An 18,058-nucleotide genomic window follows, 5' to 3' on the forward strand; every position below is an offset into this window, starting at 1 on the left:
GCTTTCCATTCCACATCTACTTGTCCCTGTTTTCCCTTCACTCCTCAGCATTGCCCATTCTTCCCTCCATCAGAGATCCTCAGATGCAACTCATTTCCTGTCCTCTTTATTCACTTATATTTTATGATTAAACCTCTAAATTCTGAATTGCACCCCATATCTTGCCCACCCCTTCTTCCGTAAGGCAGTGACCCCCAACCAGTGGCTTGTGAGTAACATGTTGCTCTCCAACCCCTTGGATGTTGCTCCCAGTGGCCTTAATCCAGGTGTTTATTAATCCATGTACATTTCCAAACAGATCCTCCTGTAGCCTGCCAGTCCACAAAGGGGTTACTTGAAGCCAATAGCCCATATTTTGCACCCCAAGAACTTTTTGCATGTTTGTGTTGCTCCCCAACTTTCTTTACATTTGAATTCACAGGTAAAAACGTTTGGGGGCCCCTGATCTAAGGCATCATTGCCCTAATGACGTCAAACCATCAGCAGTGTCTGACTTTGTTTTCTTTCCATTCCAGTTACATTGCAGTCAGTTGAATGACTCTGATGAACAGAATCTCAGAATCTTGGAGAAGCACGTAAGTGTCCCCTTATTATTATTAATAAAGTATTGTCTCCATAAACTTGCCTTAATTAAAACTATGGATTCCCCGAATCCTGGATTTGTTTCGACATTCAGCTGAATCCAAGCCTTGTTCAGCAGGATTTGCTCAAATTCAAGAGCCTGACCAAACCTAATCCAAAGTCTTACAACCTTGTGAGTTAAGGTCCCATGATTGAGAGTATTTAATTTTTTTTCCACACTGGCACACAAGGACTTTCTTTCCCCTTCCGTTCCCTAATTTGCATATCCAAATTAGAGTTCGTAATTGGCCGAATCTATCCTGAAAGATTTGGGGTTCAGCCGAGAGCAGCTGCCTTCAGGGTCAGCCTGGCCTGTCAAAGTAGCAGAGGATCTGCCAGTGGGCCCATGCCCTAGTGAACCCCAATTACCACAAGCCCCTGTGACTCTCATAGCCAAATATAGTCAGGTGACTTGCCACTAGCCTTGTAGATATGGATTCTAGTCAGGTAAAAGAAAAGTCTATGCAGTAATTCAGGGAGAAATTAACAATTCCAGAGATAAAAGGTAATCATTCTTCCTGCGAGTCATGAGGCTGACACTTTAATCAGACCAGAGATGGAGCGATGAGGAATGGCAGCAGAAGGCGAGCGGAAACTCATTAATATTCCACAATCTGATAGGGTAGAACCTTTCTGTGTTTTATCTGTCGGTGAGAAAGCTGAGCTTTTATCTTATGGCGCTGCCTTTATCTGGCACCGTTCCCTTGTATAGGGGAGTGTTTTTATCATTCCTAAACCAAATATACAGTTTATTTCCAGGGACCGTAACTCTTTTCACTTGCAATTTACCAACCGCACAGAAGTATCTGAATGAACAGTGTCTCCATATTGGGTAATGCACAAGCGCCATTTATATGTTGTCCCTTGGTGTATATCTTGGGTAAGTGCCATAAAGCAAGACAGGGCTGCTGGTTATTTCCATATAAGAAGCAGTCACTGAATAACCAGGAAACCTTTCCTTACAGTAGATTTGGAGGTTTGCAGAGCACTAATGATCCAAGTGTTTGTGTATTACAGACCCTGGTGGCGTGCAAGCGGGTACTGGCCATTCAGAAACTGCAGCCCGTGTCTCAAATCCCGATGTCACCTCTATCACCTCTGTCACCTCTGTCACCTCGCTCCTATCACAATTCATTGCCAAAACCCACACAGGCTGCCAACAAGAGCTACGATGAACTGGACCAGAAAATCCTCCAGCTTTGCGGTACGAAGTACAATATACAAACCATATAGAGGAGGGTGAGCAGTTACTGTTGAGTAGCACAGATAATTCATATTAAAAATACATTACTGTTCAGTGTACAAAGTGATACTAATCCCAATTGGCTGTCTCTTCTCTAAACAACTTGGACTTAGTTGCAGAGGTAGGGGCTGATATATTTGATATATTTATAGTTCTTGGTTTTCTACTCCCCAAAAACATGTATGACTTATTCGGTCTTGCTTTCCATTCCACACCTACTTGTCCCTGTTTTCCCTTCACTCCTCAGCATTGCCCATTCTTCCCTCCACCAACTTAAGGATCCTCAGATGCAACTCATTTACTGACTTATATTTTCTGATTAAACCTCTAAATTCTGTATTGCACCCCATATCTTGCCCACCCCTTCTTCCGTAAGGCATTGACCCCACAATCAGTGGCTTGTGAGAAGGGAGGGACAGAGGCAAATATATATTGGACAAAGAGAAATGAGGAGGGTTTATGTGTTTGTTGTTTAGAGAGAAACAGAGGCTGATGGTCAGGTTTAGAATCAGAGACAGAGGCTGATATATTTGAGGAGGAGGAAGAGGCAGGGCTGATCTATTTTAGGGGGGAGAAGCAGAGGCTGAAATATTTGAGGAGGAGGAAGTAGAGGCAGAGACTGATATATTTTAGGTGAGGAAGAGGCAGATGCTGATATATTTAAGGAGGAGGAAATAGAGGCAGAGGCTGATATATTTGAAGAGGAGACAGAGGCTGAGATATTTGAGGGAGAAGAAGAAGCTGAAATATTTGAGGAGGAAGGAGAGGCTGAAATATTTGAGGAGGAAGAAGAGGCTGAAATATTTAAGGAGGAAGAAGAGGCTGAAACAATTGAGTAGTAGGAAATAGAGGCAGAGTATATATATTTGAAGAGGAGGCAGTTGCTGAAATATTTGAGGGAGAAGAAGAGGCTGAAATATTTGAGCAGGAAGAAGAGGCTGAAATATTTGAGGAGGAGGCAGAGGCTGGAATATTTGAGTAGAAAAAAGCAGAGGCTGATATATTTGAGGAGGAGGAAGAGGAGGCAGATATGAAATATTTCAGTGGGGGGAAGTAGAGGCAGATGGTTTTGAGGAGGAGGAGGCAGAGGCTGGAATATTTAAGCAGGAAGAAGAGGCTGAAATATTTGAGTGGTAGGAAGTAGAGGGGAGAGAGGCAGGGGCTGATCTTTTTGAGGAGGAGTGAGGGACAGGGGCAAATATATATATATTGTAGGAAGAGAAATGAGGAGGGTTTATGTTTGTTGTGCAGAGGGAAACAGAGGCTGATGTGCAGGTTCAGAATCAGAGGCCGAGGCTGATGTATTTCATGTGCAGATAAAAGCCTCTAGTTTCTGGGTGATATCAATCACAAATCATATATTTTTCAGCTGTAATTAATAATGAAAGAGCATTGATAGTGCAGTGTGTCTGGCAGCAGTACAAAGCTTGTTTAATGGGAATGATGAATCTGCCCAAATGTCCAATACATAAACAGCCACTGGCCACACTTGCACTGATGCTTTATGTGCTCCAACCCAAAACTGCACATAAATAGGTGTCATTATTAATGGCTGCCATTTCTCTTGGTTAAATATACCAATAGGAACTGCCACATGGCTTGCCTTAACCTCTGCAGGCGCAATCTCCTCATACAGCTTCCCTAGTTGTTAAACTGGTTATGATTTTACTGTTATTATTGGCCAATGGCCCAGACCGTTCCTCCTCCTCAGCTGTATCTTCGTATTTATAGCTGTGGACAGAAGCTGCCATATTGTTTCAATGAGACCATGCAGTATAAAAAGTTTCCCTATTCCTGAATGATTATGATAATTCAGAGAGGCTAAAGTCTCTTATTATCCTTCATATCTCTGTGAAGTTCTTATTATGTTACAATTTCTTTTTTGCAGGAGAACTTTATGATCTGGACGCAGCTTCTCTACAGATTAAAGTCATCCACTATGTGAGTTTCCAATTGTTTCTTGACATTTATATCATATGCCACAATGGAACATTGAATTAAAACTCTTCATCTTCCCATTCCCCCAAAATCCCTACTGTTCTTCTCAAGGGGTACTGTACATGACCTATCCAAAATAAAACATCAGTGTACATACGGCCTTAGTAATTAGCTAAAGAGCAAAGTGTGCGGCTGTTTGGCAGCCAGAAGAGTCTGATGTTGGACCCACTGGGATGTGTGAGCATATTGAGTGTTTGGGAACCACAAGAGAGTCCATTATTACTGACACAGACATGGGCAGCAGATCAGAACTCAATAGAAAAACATCTAATTGTTTGTGCTGTTGCTTAACAGAAAACAATATATAAGGACAGCAAATGCTTTGCACCCCTGACTTGCTCTTCCAACACAATTGCATCCAATTTACAGCAAAATGCGACCACAAGTGCATTCATTTTGACATCAGTTGCAAAAGACCTTTGCGACCGTAACAATGCTGGAATTTTAGTGAAAAACTCTGCATTATGGAAAAAACATGGTGTATGTGAAATTGTTCATTGTGATTATGGATGTAAATGACCCCAATGAGCAGGAGATGGTCAAGAAGGTGAGTGGATCGGGGCTTGTTTTGGGCTCCTACAACAATAGAACCAGCATTGGTGGTGGCAATCCATTCAATACAATATATTGACTTTTGGGTGGAACTTGTAACTGATGTTTGTACAGAAATACACCCCTGATCCTTCCCCTTGTGGCTGAGGGTAAGTTATAAAGAATAGGAGAGAGTGAGGAATGGAGAGAAACATAACAGGGAGAAAAGAGAGAAAGAACAGGAGAGAAGAAGAGAAGGGGAAGGATGAGAGGAGTAGTTAGTCAGGGGTGACAGACGGGGGTCCACGATGTCGGTGGTGGGGGGAGTCCAGGACGCTAGTGCAGACAGCTAGAAGAGCTGAATTTCTGGTTTAAAAAACATAAATTCATATCTTAATGTTACCAGGAGTGGCATTTTTGCTGTCCCGTGTAACTACTGGGGCACTGCCACCTTAGGTGAGTTTCTCTAGTCCCCTCATTGGCACAGCACCCCTGTAGTTAGTGGGCTCTGTGTACAAGGATTCATGGTGACCCCATAAACTGAGTCATCGCTATAAAGACTGTGGGGGTTGCAGCCAACTAAGGGGCCTAGGACCATCTTCCATCACATAAAAACACCTCTAAAGGTTGGATTGGTCCAGAAAGTGGGTGGGGAAATGGTCGGACTGGGCGGGGACTGGGCAGATCTGGGGGTTAGAAGACAAGATGGGAAGGGGTAAGGGAGGGGAGAAATTTATAGGGAGTTGCCAGCCATTACATTGCTGATATATGTGTAATACTGGTGCCAGTCCTAGCTGGTGATTTACTGGTTGGGCCAATCAGATACTAGCCAGGTGGCTACCGTAGACATGATTTGATAAAGAGAAAGCGACAAGAAAACACCCAGCCTTGTGCCTCTATTTAGGCCACCACATTGCAACATTTCTGGTATAGAGAGAGGGGGCCCTGTGTGTATTTGTTGTCTGTGTCAGACTGAGGCAGGATAATGTGATGTTTAACTGCACCTCCCGCCGTACAGTTTGTGTATAACAGTCAGTTCCTGCTGGAGTCGGGAGCCTCATCTCTTCTCTCTGTTGTGATTGAAGCAACCGCAGTTGTGTATAATGATATGTTCAGAGCACTGACTGAATGTTAACTCCCCCCAAATTGTCTCCCCTTCATTTACACTATGTGCCCCACTGTGCCAGGCATTGACTTACTATTTATTCCACACTGGAAGCAGATGGAGGGGGCAAACCCAGTAATTATACCAATTACCTGCACATTATGTATCAGGCATTCCCTGCACAGGTATAGGATCCCTTATCCGGAAACCCGATATCCAGAAAGCTCCAAATTACGGAATTGCAGTCTCTCATAGACCAACTAATCCAAATGTTTAAAAATGATTTCCTTTTTCTGTGTAATAATAAAACAGTAGCTTGTACTGGATCCCAACTAAGATATAATTAATCCTTATTGGAAGCAAAACCAGCCTATTGGGTTCATTTAAGGTTTTACATTAATTTCTAGTAGACTTAAGGCAGGAAGACCCAAATTACGGAAAGATCCGTTATCCGGAAACCCCAGGTCCCGAGCATTCTGGATAACAGGTCCCATACCTGTACTTGGATACATCAACTGAACTGCACCTCTCCAGTCGCTCACACTATTCCAGAGACAAGACGGTGCACGCCATTCCAGCCCTAGCAGAGACAGTGTGTAATCCATTATCCGGTCGAACCCTCTAAAACCGCTCTGGCCGTGGAGGCAAACTTGAACAACCTTGATGGTGAGGGTTGCATCACAAATCAAGAGTTAGCAATATTCATAATTATTATGGGGTAATCTACATATTAAACCAGCAGAATCAAATGATTAATTAAATAGTAGCCTAAGATAGTCCCTGATTATCACAATTATAATAATATATATAGGTGTACCGATAAACCAGCAATTGCTAGGTATATAAGCCTAATTATATGCTGATAAATTAATAAATTGATTTTGTAATCAATTACTTTAACCCGAATATATAACAATTATAAATTTAGATATTAATATAAATATATATATATATATATATATATATATATATACACACAAGATTACATACAGGAAAAGTAGATACATAATAATTAGTTACATAATCAGTAAAATTTATATGAATCCAAAGAACTTTGGAGAGAAACTTTATGGCCAATTCGAATTGTACCTCACACGTTATATATGGATATTGAGTATCGATTAATATTTACATATCTAGGTATTCATCCGTCAAGGAATTTATTAGTCAATGAAGCAATTCAGTTCCCAGTCCCTATTCAGACCCTTGGGTGCTATCGTGTCTAATTTAAAAATCCAGAAGGCCTCCCTTCTAAGTAGAGACATCTCCATATCCCCCTTCCGAATATTGGATGTAATTCTATCTATGATTTGAAAAGAAATACACAATTCACCCGTGTGATGTTCAATCAAGTTTTTGGCCACAGCTCACACTATTCTAATGTTCCTCAAACCATATTTTAACAAAGATATATGTATCCCGAAGGTGTACTCCATATACTGCATTAACCAGATAGCAGCTCCCTAACACAAGATAACAGCTGCCTGGTAGATCTAAGAACAGCACTCAATAGTAAAATCCAGGTCCCACTGAGACACATTCAGTTACAATGAGTAGGAGAAACAACAGCCTGCCAGAAAGCAGTTCCATCCTAAAGTGCTGGCTCTTTCTGAAATCACATGACTAGGCAAAATGACCTGAGATGCCCCTACACACCAATATTACAACTAAATACACTTGTTGGTTTAGGAATGAAATTTTATTTTGTAGAGTGAATTATTTGCAGTGTAAACAGTGTCATTTAGAAATAAAAACAACATCATAAAAATCCTGACAGAATCCCTTTAAAGTTGGTGGGGGGTAAAACCATAAATCTGGTGATATTTTTTACCCCTGAAGTGTTAAAGCTGAATGTAGAGCAGATGACGAGCGGTGGAGGAGTACAAAGCATATTCACTTTTGCTGCCAAACCTTGATTATATTTATCTCCCCCAGCAAAGGACAATACGACTTGGCATTGTATTAGAAGAACAGCGAGAACGCGGCGACACTCGGCTCCCTGTAATTTAACAATTACCCCCGCGCTTTAGGGTTCTTTAGCGAGTGAAATTGAAAGTCTCTTACACAAAATGATAACAAATAAGCAGAACCTGCTGATTGGAGCCATTCACAGCGGCTTTGTGAGCCCCGAGCGGCTTTCAGGAACATTCAAATTGTACCTCAAAGAGAACACGGAGCTTTGTAATCATAGGATTGGGGCAAAAGTACAATCATAGCGGAGTAACCCTTTCTGTTCCTGTATGTCTGCAGTCACCGGAGACTCACCAGACCGTTCTTGTAACATAATGTCATGAAGTGTGTCTGTGAGGTTCTGTTGTGTTGCCTTTTAGCAATGTATTGTGTATTGGGAATAACAGCTGGGACCCAGTAATACAGCTGTATAAATGATTCTATTGCCTGTGGCTCGGATGCAAGAACATGAAATGGCTGCTACACATTCCAGAAGGGAATAGTCTGTCGGAAGGTTTTATTTTCCCAGCTATTTTATATTTTCCTCTGAACTTTGCCTTTGGGTTATTATGTTTTCCTGTTAAAGGCATCTCCTAGGTAGAGTCCTGCAGCGGGTCAGGTACCCGCAAAAACCCGCAAAAACTTGCGGTACCCTGTGTGTTGCGGGTATAGACACGGTTCTGTGGGTTTGCAGGTCGCGGGTCTTCTCAATAGCGATTTTTACTCCTTTTTTCCTGATCCCGCCTACTTCCGATGACGTCACTTCCAGTTTACAATGACATCGCTTCTTGATTCTTGATGTTCAGTGGGTCGCGTGTCCGGGTTGCGGACAAGTTACTTGCGGACCGGGTCGGGTAGCAGGTCCAAGAGGGTAAGAATGCGGGTTGCGGATTGCAGGTTGCGGGTATGGGTTCGGGTATGGGTTCCAAAAAATGGCGGCGCAGGACTCTACTCCTAGGTTTCAGAGGTTTCTGATGGTTTCTGTTGGGTGTCTCTTTTGCATTTGAAGATGCCCAATGAGTATGCAGGAATTCTGGGATGATGGATAGGTTGGTTAAATATAAAGATACACTTCTCATATAGTTGCGTTCAGTTTAACACTATGGGGTATATTTATCAAAAAGTGACATTAGAGATCAACCACAGTCCTCTAGAGTGAAATTCAGCCACTCCCCAATCATTTTTATGGGATTTTGAAAGGCGTATTTATCAAAACATGAACTTTCACTTTCATCCATTGCTAAATACTCTTTTAAAAATCCCATAGAAATGAATGGAGAGTGCCGTAATTGTGACGACCTCTAACTTCACTTTTTGATAAATATACCCCTATATATGTGTGTGTTCCCCTGCCCGTCATTCCCCAATCATACCCTATTCAAGCCATACGACTACAAAAGCACTGAAAAATATTACAGAAGCAGAATAAATAGTCAAAATGAATACTTGTTAATACTAATGTGTCGATTGTGTCAGTTATAAATGTCAATTATGAATGCTTCCATAATATCAAGTTGCATCATGGACCCTAGATTTCTTCTTCGCTGTCACTAAGAGCCACCATCAACTTTACCCTTGTGCAATGTTGTCCATTATAAATTGCCATTCCAACGGTTTTGCCTAAGTAGGGTTCAAATAAGATCCTGGATGAGCCAACAACACCCTCCAGTTTAGCAATTTATTCTTCCAGGTTTTATCACATAACTAAGTCTTACCTGGGTGCTGTGTATTCTATTGGCTGCTTGAGGTTTCTGATTGCTGTTGACATATTTTATTAGGTGCTTTACGGTGGTATTCAATGTTTTCAAACTTCGTGGTTGGTTAAGGCATCATGAGGATCACCAGCCAGTCTCTGGGACCTGAGTGGACCCATTGTTGCTCATAGTTGAGGTAGTTCACAGAATAAATATCGGTGGCAGAGATATTAGTACTTATCAAGATTTGTATGTCCAAGTTTCCTCTAGAAATTTACCAGAATAAATGCAGTTAATAGCATATGTTTACAGTTGTGACATCACCTTAAGATTGTGGCATCACTGATGTGCAACCATACGTTTAACAGATTTATATAGGAACCCATAATGTTCATCTTAGGACCTGTTTCCTTTTCATTGCTGTCAGTGTCTCTAAGCTTGCGAATATGGCACAGACCATAACAAAGTCTCATTATGTAAAACGTCCTTTGTATTTCTCTAATAATCCGAGACTAAATGAGCTTTTAGACCAAAGGTAAATCACTTAGACAAAACCGCGCACCTTCCCCTTAATAAAGAATAAATCCAGCCTTTGTTCCCTCTCACAAAGCCATAAAACAGCTATTATTGTAGAAGGTTCTTAGCACCGGCGTAACTCCTGGAAAGGGTTTATTTGCCAGACCAGACCTGTAGCTCCCATCACTTCATTGCCTTGAATCAGTTACGCTCCCCGCCGCACTTTCATTCTATTCTTTTGTGCATAAAGCAAAATGAATATCTGGGGGATTAGAAAGCAGCCAGGGCCCCGCTGAGGCAGGATCCAGGCAATTAGGGTAATTTGCTGCTATTCACCTGAGTTTGCCGTAGGCTGCTAATTCTATGCTTTAGCTCAGGATCAACCGGCTTGTTAAAGGGATTGTAGGAAAATATCTATATTTAATGGAAATATTGTTACAATTCTGCACTGAACCATTGCACAAGAAATCAAATATGGTGGAAAGGCCAACTAAGCCCTAAAAAGTAAATGGGGCTCCCTCTGCACTTAAATATTCCAGCCCCTAATCAAGAAGCCGAGGAGCGGATAAGGGATGAAGAGCACTAGGTTCTCTGTTTCTTCCTCCGCTCCAGTCCAGATATGCGAAGGAATTTGCTAGCTTACTCCAGTTTGTAGATTGTTCCAGATACAGATAAGGGATCCAATACCTGTAAATAGGGGTGTTCCTACAACAATATCTCAAATCTGTTGCAAACGGAGGGGGGAATGGGTAGGGTGCCAGGGTGGCACTAAGTACCACTGACAGCTGCAGTTATTGCCATCAGGCAACGCTCTGTTAAGAATGCCTGTTTTGTTTCAGTAGTGTGACACATGCCATTATTGTCCCTGGCATTTATCTGAAATCTGTTCATCTAATGTGGCTCATTCTGCGAGATGCCCAGCAGCCAGTTAGCCACAGATGCTCCTTAATTAGCCAGGCACCTGTCTGATTCTTCTCTGGAGCCATCTGATCTACAAGACGGTTCTGTTACTGTGGAACGTTAACCAGTGTAATGGCTGAAATGCTTTGCCAAGTGTACAATTACCATACAGTCCACCATGCGAAGGAAGGAGTAAGGTGGCCAAACATGATGGCCATACGTGGACCGCTATTCATAGATATTTGTCCCATTGGCCCGTGGAGGATCATAAGTCAAATGTGTACCATTCTTTCTGCATTGTAATAAAAGTTATTTCTGCTTGATGTACCTTTCGGAGGCATTGCACTTTAATTATTACTTCTCAGAGCAGTGCAGTCTAGCCTTAGTTTGCCTTAACTCTGCATGCCTGCCTATGGGGTTAATGATTGATAGCCTTGGGCACAGTGAGCCATATAGAGAGCATCACAACACGTATAATCTGCTTCATTCACTTGTTCATTAAACAGGATTTGAATTGAGTTTCTGTAAAGAGAAAAGACTTTATAATGTAAGCAAACCTCTCTAGAATACAGAAGGGACAGGTAGCCTGGCAAATATGCTGCGCTGGACAACAGTGACACTTTCTGTGGCTAATAGTGAAGTACAGAGATCGCCAGCCTCCATCTGCCATGGTGATGCAGCTAATAGAGTATAACTGAGAGGTCCAGCCTCCATCTGCTGTTGGGGCTGCAGCTAATAGAGTATAACTGAGGGGTCCAGCCTCCATCTGCTGTTGGGGCTGCAGGTAATAGAGTATAACTGAGGGGTCCAGCCTCCATCAGCTGTTGGGGCTGCAGCTAATAGAGTATAACTGAGAGGTCCAGCCTCCATCTGCTGTTGGGGCTGCAGCTAATAGAGTATAACTGAGGGGTCCAGCCTCCATCTGCTGTTGGGACTGCAGCTCATAGAGTATAACTGAGAGGTCCAGCCTCCATCTGCTGTTGGGGCTGCAGCTAATAGAGTAAAACAGAGAGGCCCAGTCTCTATCTGACATTGGATTGCAGCTCATAGAGAAGTACAGAGTTGTCTAGCCTCCAGTTGGTTGGTTACTTTTTATTGAAGTTGAAATTTTTAGATAAACCCACCTTTAACAAAAGATGGAGTCTAGCTGTTGCATTCCATGCTTTATTTTTTGACTCATCAGCTCTTGCTTCTTGTCTTGCAGTTGGAACAGCAGACCCAGTCGCCCTGCTGCTGCCTTTTGCTGGTGTCAGAGGACAGTCACCAACTGTTCTGTCAGGTAAGTGCTGCTGTCCAAGGACACCCATCATTTGTTCTGTTAGGTGGGTGCTGCTGTCAAAGGGCACCCATCAGTTGTTCCGTGTGGCCAGGACACTTCCATGGACCTGAGCCCAATCATTTGGGAGTCCTGGTGTCTTTTGAAAGTTGCTTACAGACATGGGGTTCAATGCATCTGGCCAGACACCCCACAATTACTAGCCCCAAGGTTTGACAGCCCAACAATTTGGTTTATAAAATAAAGGGACGTGTGGAAGTGAGTTTGACACATCCCTGAGATCCTTTTGTTAATAAAGTGACCCTACAATGAACAACACTGCTATAAAGTACTTTTTCTTTAAAACATTTTTCCAAGGCCCCTCCCCAAATTGATTACCACATTGATTAGCATGAGTTCTGGGTCTACAATTGGCTGATTCCAAACACAGCCAGACCCAATGGGATTCAGCTGATCCGGGCCACTGGAGTTTGGCTGTATGGTAATGGCTCTTCTGTTCAGTGCAAGTATAAAAACCAAACCCCAAATTGTACCTTCCTTTCCTTTCACTTCTATTTGACCGGTATGTCATCTGTGACTACAAAGGGTTAACATAAATCTCCATTATTACAGGGCAGCTGCCTTATTAATAAAGTGTCTGGTTAAGCGGTTTTGTATCGAGAGTCTAATGCATTATCATGTATGTGTGGCTCAATAAACGGTCGGCTCATTAAAATGTGGCCCTGCTGAATTTACACGGGAAATATGATCTCGGGAATGTAAAATGACTCGCAGCAGGACGCGCATCACTGGTTTATTCCATTCAATCACACCATAAATAAAAGATACAAATTTACCAGCCTAATGCATGTGGGTATTACCCGAAAACTGAGCATCGTTCCTGCCCAGAGGCAAAAATATAAGCTGGCACTGCGCTTATGTGCCAAACTAGACTTACTATGGGCCTTGGAAATTTAATATTGCACATATTCCCAGGTTATTGATCTGCTTTTCTTCTGTTTCTCATTAATTAGCACTGATAAGCATTAGGTTCCATAAGGTTTGGTTTAAGTTTAACCTTGAGCCAATAGAACTGGGAGAAACTTGCACCAATATAAAAGATCTCATTACAACAGTTTCCAGGGGGTTTGGGGGCAGAATTGAAAACTGAGACTCAACAGAGGAATTAAACAGGTTAAGGGCAGGGGCACAAGGGAAGATTCGGGGAGATTTAGTCTCCTGGCGACTAATCGCCTGTTGTTCGGGGCGACAATCTCCCTGAACTGCCTTCCCCCTGCTATAATGAGAAAACGCCAGTGCAATGGCACTCGCGGTGCTTCAATTTCCGAAGTCGCCTGAAGTTGCCTCAAGAGGAAATCGAAGCGATGTGAGTGCCATTGCGCTGGTGTTTTCTCATTATAGCAGGGGGAAGGCAGTTCAGGGAGATTGTCGCCCCGAAGAACAGGCGATTAGTCGCCAGGAGACTAAATCCCCCCCGAATCTGCCCATGTGCCCCTGCCCTAAGACCTACAATTGGGCACAGAACCCTGATTATTCAGTTTTGTTATTTCAAATGTGTCTCCAAATAATGGCTCAGGGATTTCACATGCTGGCTGGCACTAGGGTGCATAGGTGCCAGGGTCAAAATGAAATGATAAGATTATTTAATGGAAGTGGGTGGCACCAAATTGAGAACTGCTACGTCCCTAACTGGAGACCTTTCCCGAACTGCTTACATACGAAATAGTTAGTGAGTTATTGTACAATTAGGTTCTAATATACTGCCCTTCTATTGCTAGAAATCACAACCTGGCTGGCAAATGCTTCATTGCAGCGTCGGACTGGGGGTCTGGGGTCACCGCCTCAAGCCCCCCAGCTTCAACTCCCCTCCGCCTCCCCCCCACACACACACACGTTGCCTTGTTTTTCATCTTGAGGTCACGATCATCGCTGGAGGGGGAGGTCAGGGAGCAGTGCCAAGCATAAGCGGAGGGTGATTCTTTTTTTGGGGAGGCTAAAGATGGCTACCCGCAGGCTGACATAAAGACTATGGCACACAGAACGATTTATTGGCCATGACAAACCTGTACTACTATAGGTGACATATCTTGCCTAGTTTCCTTTCCACTCAGTCGGACTGGGACACCAGGGGCCCACCCAAAAACTTTAGACCAGGAGCCCACTCTATTAATATCTACTATTAGTCTTCTTTTCCTCACTAAACCTCTATTCTCCTCATCTCTTTTCTTTACATACTATAATCCATTATTCCATCATAGAAATAGTGAATGGCCATGAAATAGGCCAAACATTTAGCAGCATGAGGGCCCACTGACACCTGGGCTCACCGGGACTTTTCCTGGTATCCCGGTGGGCCAGTCCGGCACTGTTTCCACTCGCAGTAATGTTAATTGCTGGTGGCAAATCATATTTCACTTTAGTGATATGTATGTGATAGGGATGTTTTGTCTGCTGCATTAACTACAAACTACTATCTGCAAAAAAATGTCCCATGTGCAGTGTTGGACTGGCCCACCAGGATATCAGGAAAACTCCCGGTGGGCCCAGGTGTCTGTGGGCCCTTGTGCTGCTTAACATTTGGCCTATTTCATGTTCATTCCCTATTTCTTTGAGAACAAAGTGGCTTAATAGATGGAATAATAGATTATAGTATGTAAAGAATAAAGACTAGGAGAATAGAGGTTGAGAGCTTAGAAGAAGAATAACAGTACTGAGCGTGGGCCCCTGGTCTATAGTTCTTTGGTGGGCCCCTGGTCTAAGGTTTTTGGGTGGTGGGTCCCTAGTGTCCAAGTCCAACACTGACCATGTGCCATTGCCTTAGCTAATTTTTAATCCTGTGAAAAGTATAAAGTGATGGAACTTTGAAGTATAGAGTCCTAGATAAATGTGACTAAATGAACTTTACTTTAGTTTTGAGATAGTATGGGGCTAGTTTACTACTTGTAGAGTAAGTGAGTACTGCCCTGAGCACTTTTAAATATTATAATTTATAAAAAGTATATTACACACTTAGGGGCAAATTTACTAAAGGGCGAAGTGACTAACTCTAGCGCTACTTCACACTCTTACACCAGGTGAAGTTTCGCTCTGGCGAAAGAGCGTTACTTTGCAAATTCACTAAAATGTGGATTTTACTGAACGTTACCTCTTGCGCCAGACTTGCCTTCACCACCTCAGACCAGGCGATGTGCAATAGAGTAGATAGGAGTTCCACAAAAAATAGTTGAAAGTTTTTCTAAGTCACAAAAAAAGCTGGCGACTTTTCCGTTTTTCAGGGTGATAGGCTGCAAAAGATCGTAAATTTTGTTCTGGGGTACCCGTCTTCCCCCCTACATGTCCTTACATATGGCACATAAACTATACACTGGGCTCATGTGAAGGTCAACTCTATTGTCTTTATTAAGGTTCCCTGGGCTTGTGTAATGTAATGTATTGGCTGCAACATATACGTCCATTCAACTTTAACTTCCCACCGTATGCAAATTAGGCAACGCTAGCGCAACTTCGCCATCGTTCGGCACCCTGGACGCAACTTCAGATTTTAGGGAATTATCGTTGTCCTGGCGAATCTACGCCTGGCAAAGTATTGCGATGTGAGCGAAGCCTTCGCTGGCGAATTTTCGGAGGTTAGGGAATTTGCCCCTTAGGGCAGTAGATTGTGGCAGCACAATGCTGTCAGTTTAGGCACAGAATGACCACTGTAGAACTGTTGTCCTACCAACACAGACACTGTTAGGCACATACCCACAACCGTATCATTTACAGATGAACAAACATTTTGGAACTTCAAACACACATTCTCTTTTGCCCCCCTTTCTTTCTGCCTCTCTGTTATTTGCTTTCCTCCACTTTCCCCTTGACCTTTTTGTCTTCTTTTTTGTTCTTTCTGGCTTCTTTTAATTATTTTTCACATCCCAGTAACTTGTTCATTTTTATATTTCAAGTTTGCTTTTTCCCACTCCTCTCACATCTGCCAGGTTATCAGCACAATTCCCTCAATTCACTCCAAATTCTCTACATTAATTGCTCTCCCTTTCTGTGTTTTCAGATTGTCTCCTACTCTGACCCATTTTCTTCCTCTACAATACTTTTCTTTTCCTCTGCATTTTTATCTACCCCACCCGCTATGACTCCTCTCCACCATTATGTTCTATTTTCACAAAAAGACCCCTGCTCGCTGATCTGCTAGTGTAAAGGCTGTTTAAGGTGGCAGGGGATGGATGCTGATGGCAGTCATTAGGTTGTTGTACAGGGCCAGAACCATTGGGGAGGTTGGTTACTGCATGACTGGATACTTTATCCATTACTGACCTCGGATCAGGTACTTCCATTCATTTCTGCTACACCTTCAACGTTACTGCACTTGCCAACAAACTTTAGGTGCCAGAACAATAGAGCAGAAACTGGATTGGCTGGAGGGAGGTGCAAGCTTCATTCTCCAGCCAATCGCATTCCCAGCAGCAGTACCAAGACTTAAAGTTACACACCAAAGTTGTAGCAGAAGAAAGAAAATATAGTTGCTACGGATGTTAAAATAGCCAGAGAAGCAATAGTTACAGTCCCACCTGACATATAGGCTGCTAGTAGTGTCCCCCACACCAAGCTGGAGATAGACTTTACACCAGTAGTAAGAGATACAAATACACATTTGCTTTTCTTCTCTTTTTTCCCCCTGTGTCCGGCAGTGCTTCATTGTAATGGAGTCTGGACTTTATGAAATATCACAGAAGAAATAGATCTACGTTGCACTTTTTACTTCCTAAACCAAATTGAAAGGAAAGTCCACCAGCCAATAAACTGTATCAGACTGGGCAAATAACTTTATCTACTCTGCCTTCTACCAGTGATGAAACATGCTCTAAAAATTCTCTTTATTATTAAACATTACATTCCCATCAGGAGTAACACTTAGGTAAAAGGAATTTGAGTGCACATCTCATTAGTTCTATAGACAAACTCATTGCTCTCCATCCTAATTCCAGGCCTTGATGTGAAAGTGATGTCCTTAAAGCTAAAATCCTTTTATCTCCATCAGGCCCACGTGTCCTTTAATAAGGAATCATTAACAGCACGCAATTAACTTTAACCATTCTTCAATGTTAAATTCCAATCAAGCTGACATCTCCATGTGAATGCCTTTCAGCCAGAGCAGTTGCTGTAGGTCGGGCAGATCGTTCCATTGGGTCAAGGAGCTGGTGACATTGATACTGCGGCTGCTCAGAGAAAGTTCTACAGATTGTTCTGACGCGAGACACTGGTTCATGTAACTGTACCTTGCATGTTACCAACTGTATAATCGCCTCTATGGCCAAGGCATCAAATAGAATTTGCATATCATAAATATAAGCGAATGGGGCTTTCAGATTGTGGTTTCCTGAGGTCCTGAAGCATATGGGATGGCAACTTATAGGTTTATTCAACAAATGTCCTTGTGTATACATCCATTCATTTAGAACAGTGGACCCCAAATTTGCTGCTGTAGTGGCTGGGTAACTAGGCATGAAGGTCAGTTGAGATTTGGGGTGAACGTCTTTCTGATCATCTAGATGCACCTGAAAGATCAGCCTAAGAGACAGTTACAGTGAGATTTCGGGTAAAGCCATGTGTGCTGTTCTTGAAACTATGACTGTGATTGACCTGTGACAAGCACTGAAAATGTTGGATTGATTTTCTTTCTAAACCCTAGAAGATATTCAAGGTTCCAAGAAGTTTGCGCCTGACAATAGGCATCAATACTTTCTTTGCCCTCATTAAAAGAAGGGCAGCTAGCGTTAATTTTATCACATGTTTTAGAGTTTCTGGTCCTGCTCCCTAGTGATGCATCTTCCAACAATGTAAGGTCCTTCCTTGACTTTCCTGTTGGTCAACTCTAATAATTTCAGTTTCTCAGCACCAGGCACATCAGCTCACCAGCAGAAAATGATACAGGTCCATTATGGGATCATCCAGTGGATCAGGGAATGCACCCTGTGCTGCAGATTCTGCCTCTAAGTCCTCTGAGGTAGCAAGATGAAGGTTCAATTCCTCCCTAATTTGTGGAGTAAGTAGAGAGGATACTGAAATGCTCTCCCTCAAGCTAGTTACCCCAATATTTCTAAATATCTGTAACCTTGTTATGAGCTAAGGGGGCCCAGCCTGAAGGCCAGTTAGGGGGAGATTTGGGGTGAGTGCTTATTTGTACCCTGGGTACCCCTGGAACTATGCAGGGTGACTGTTACCCCAAT

The 18,058-nt window shown here is 42.7% G+C and overlaps 1 protein-coding gene across 6 annotated transcripts in view; it reads left to right on the plus strand.

Moving 5' to 3' along the window:
* Positions 1 to 18,058, plus strand: part of LOC108705781 (cGMP-dependent 3',5'-cyclic phosphodiesterase-like) — a 296,620-nt gene that overhangs the window by 234,254 nt on the left and 44,308 nt on the right. For all 6 annotated transcript variants that reach the window (XR_005965535.1, XM_041582772.1, XM_041582771.1 and 3 more), the window contains 4 exons: positions 516 to 575; positions 1,639 to 1,825; positions 3,753 to 3,805; positions 11,763 to 11,837. Coding sequence is in view for 5 of the 6 variants with exons in the window: in XM_041582772.1 (XP_041438706.1) it covers positions 516 to 575; positions 1,639 to 1,825; positions 3,753 to 3,805; positions 11,763 to 11,837 (375 nt within the window). In the remaining variant the exon portion in view is untranslated. The remainder of the gene's footprint in view (positions 1 to 515; positions 576 to 1,638; positions 1,826 to 3,752; positions 3,806 to 11,762; positions 11,838 to 18,058) is intronic.

Source organism: Xenopus laevis, chromosome 2L, assembly GCF_017654675.1.
Source record: "Xenopus laevis strain J_2021 chromosome 2L, Xenopus_laevis_v10.1, whole genome shotgun sequence".
NCBI classification, from domain to species: Eukaryota; Metazoa; Chordata; class Amphibia; order Anura; family Pipidae; genus Xenopus; species Xenopus laevis.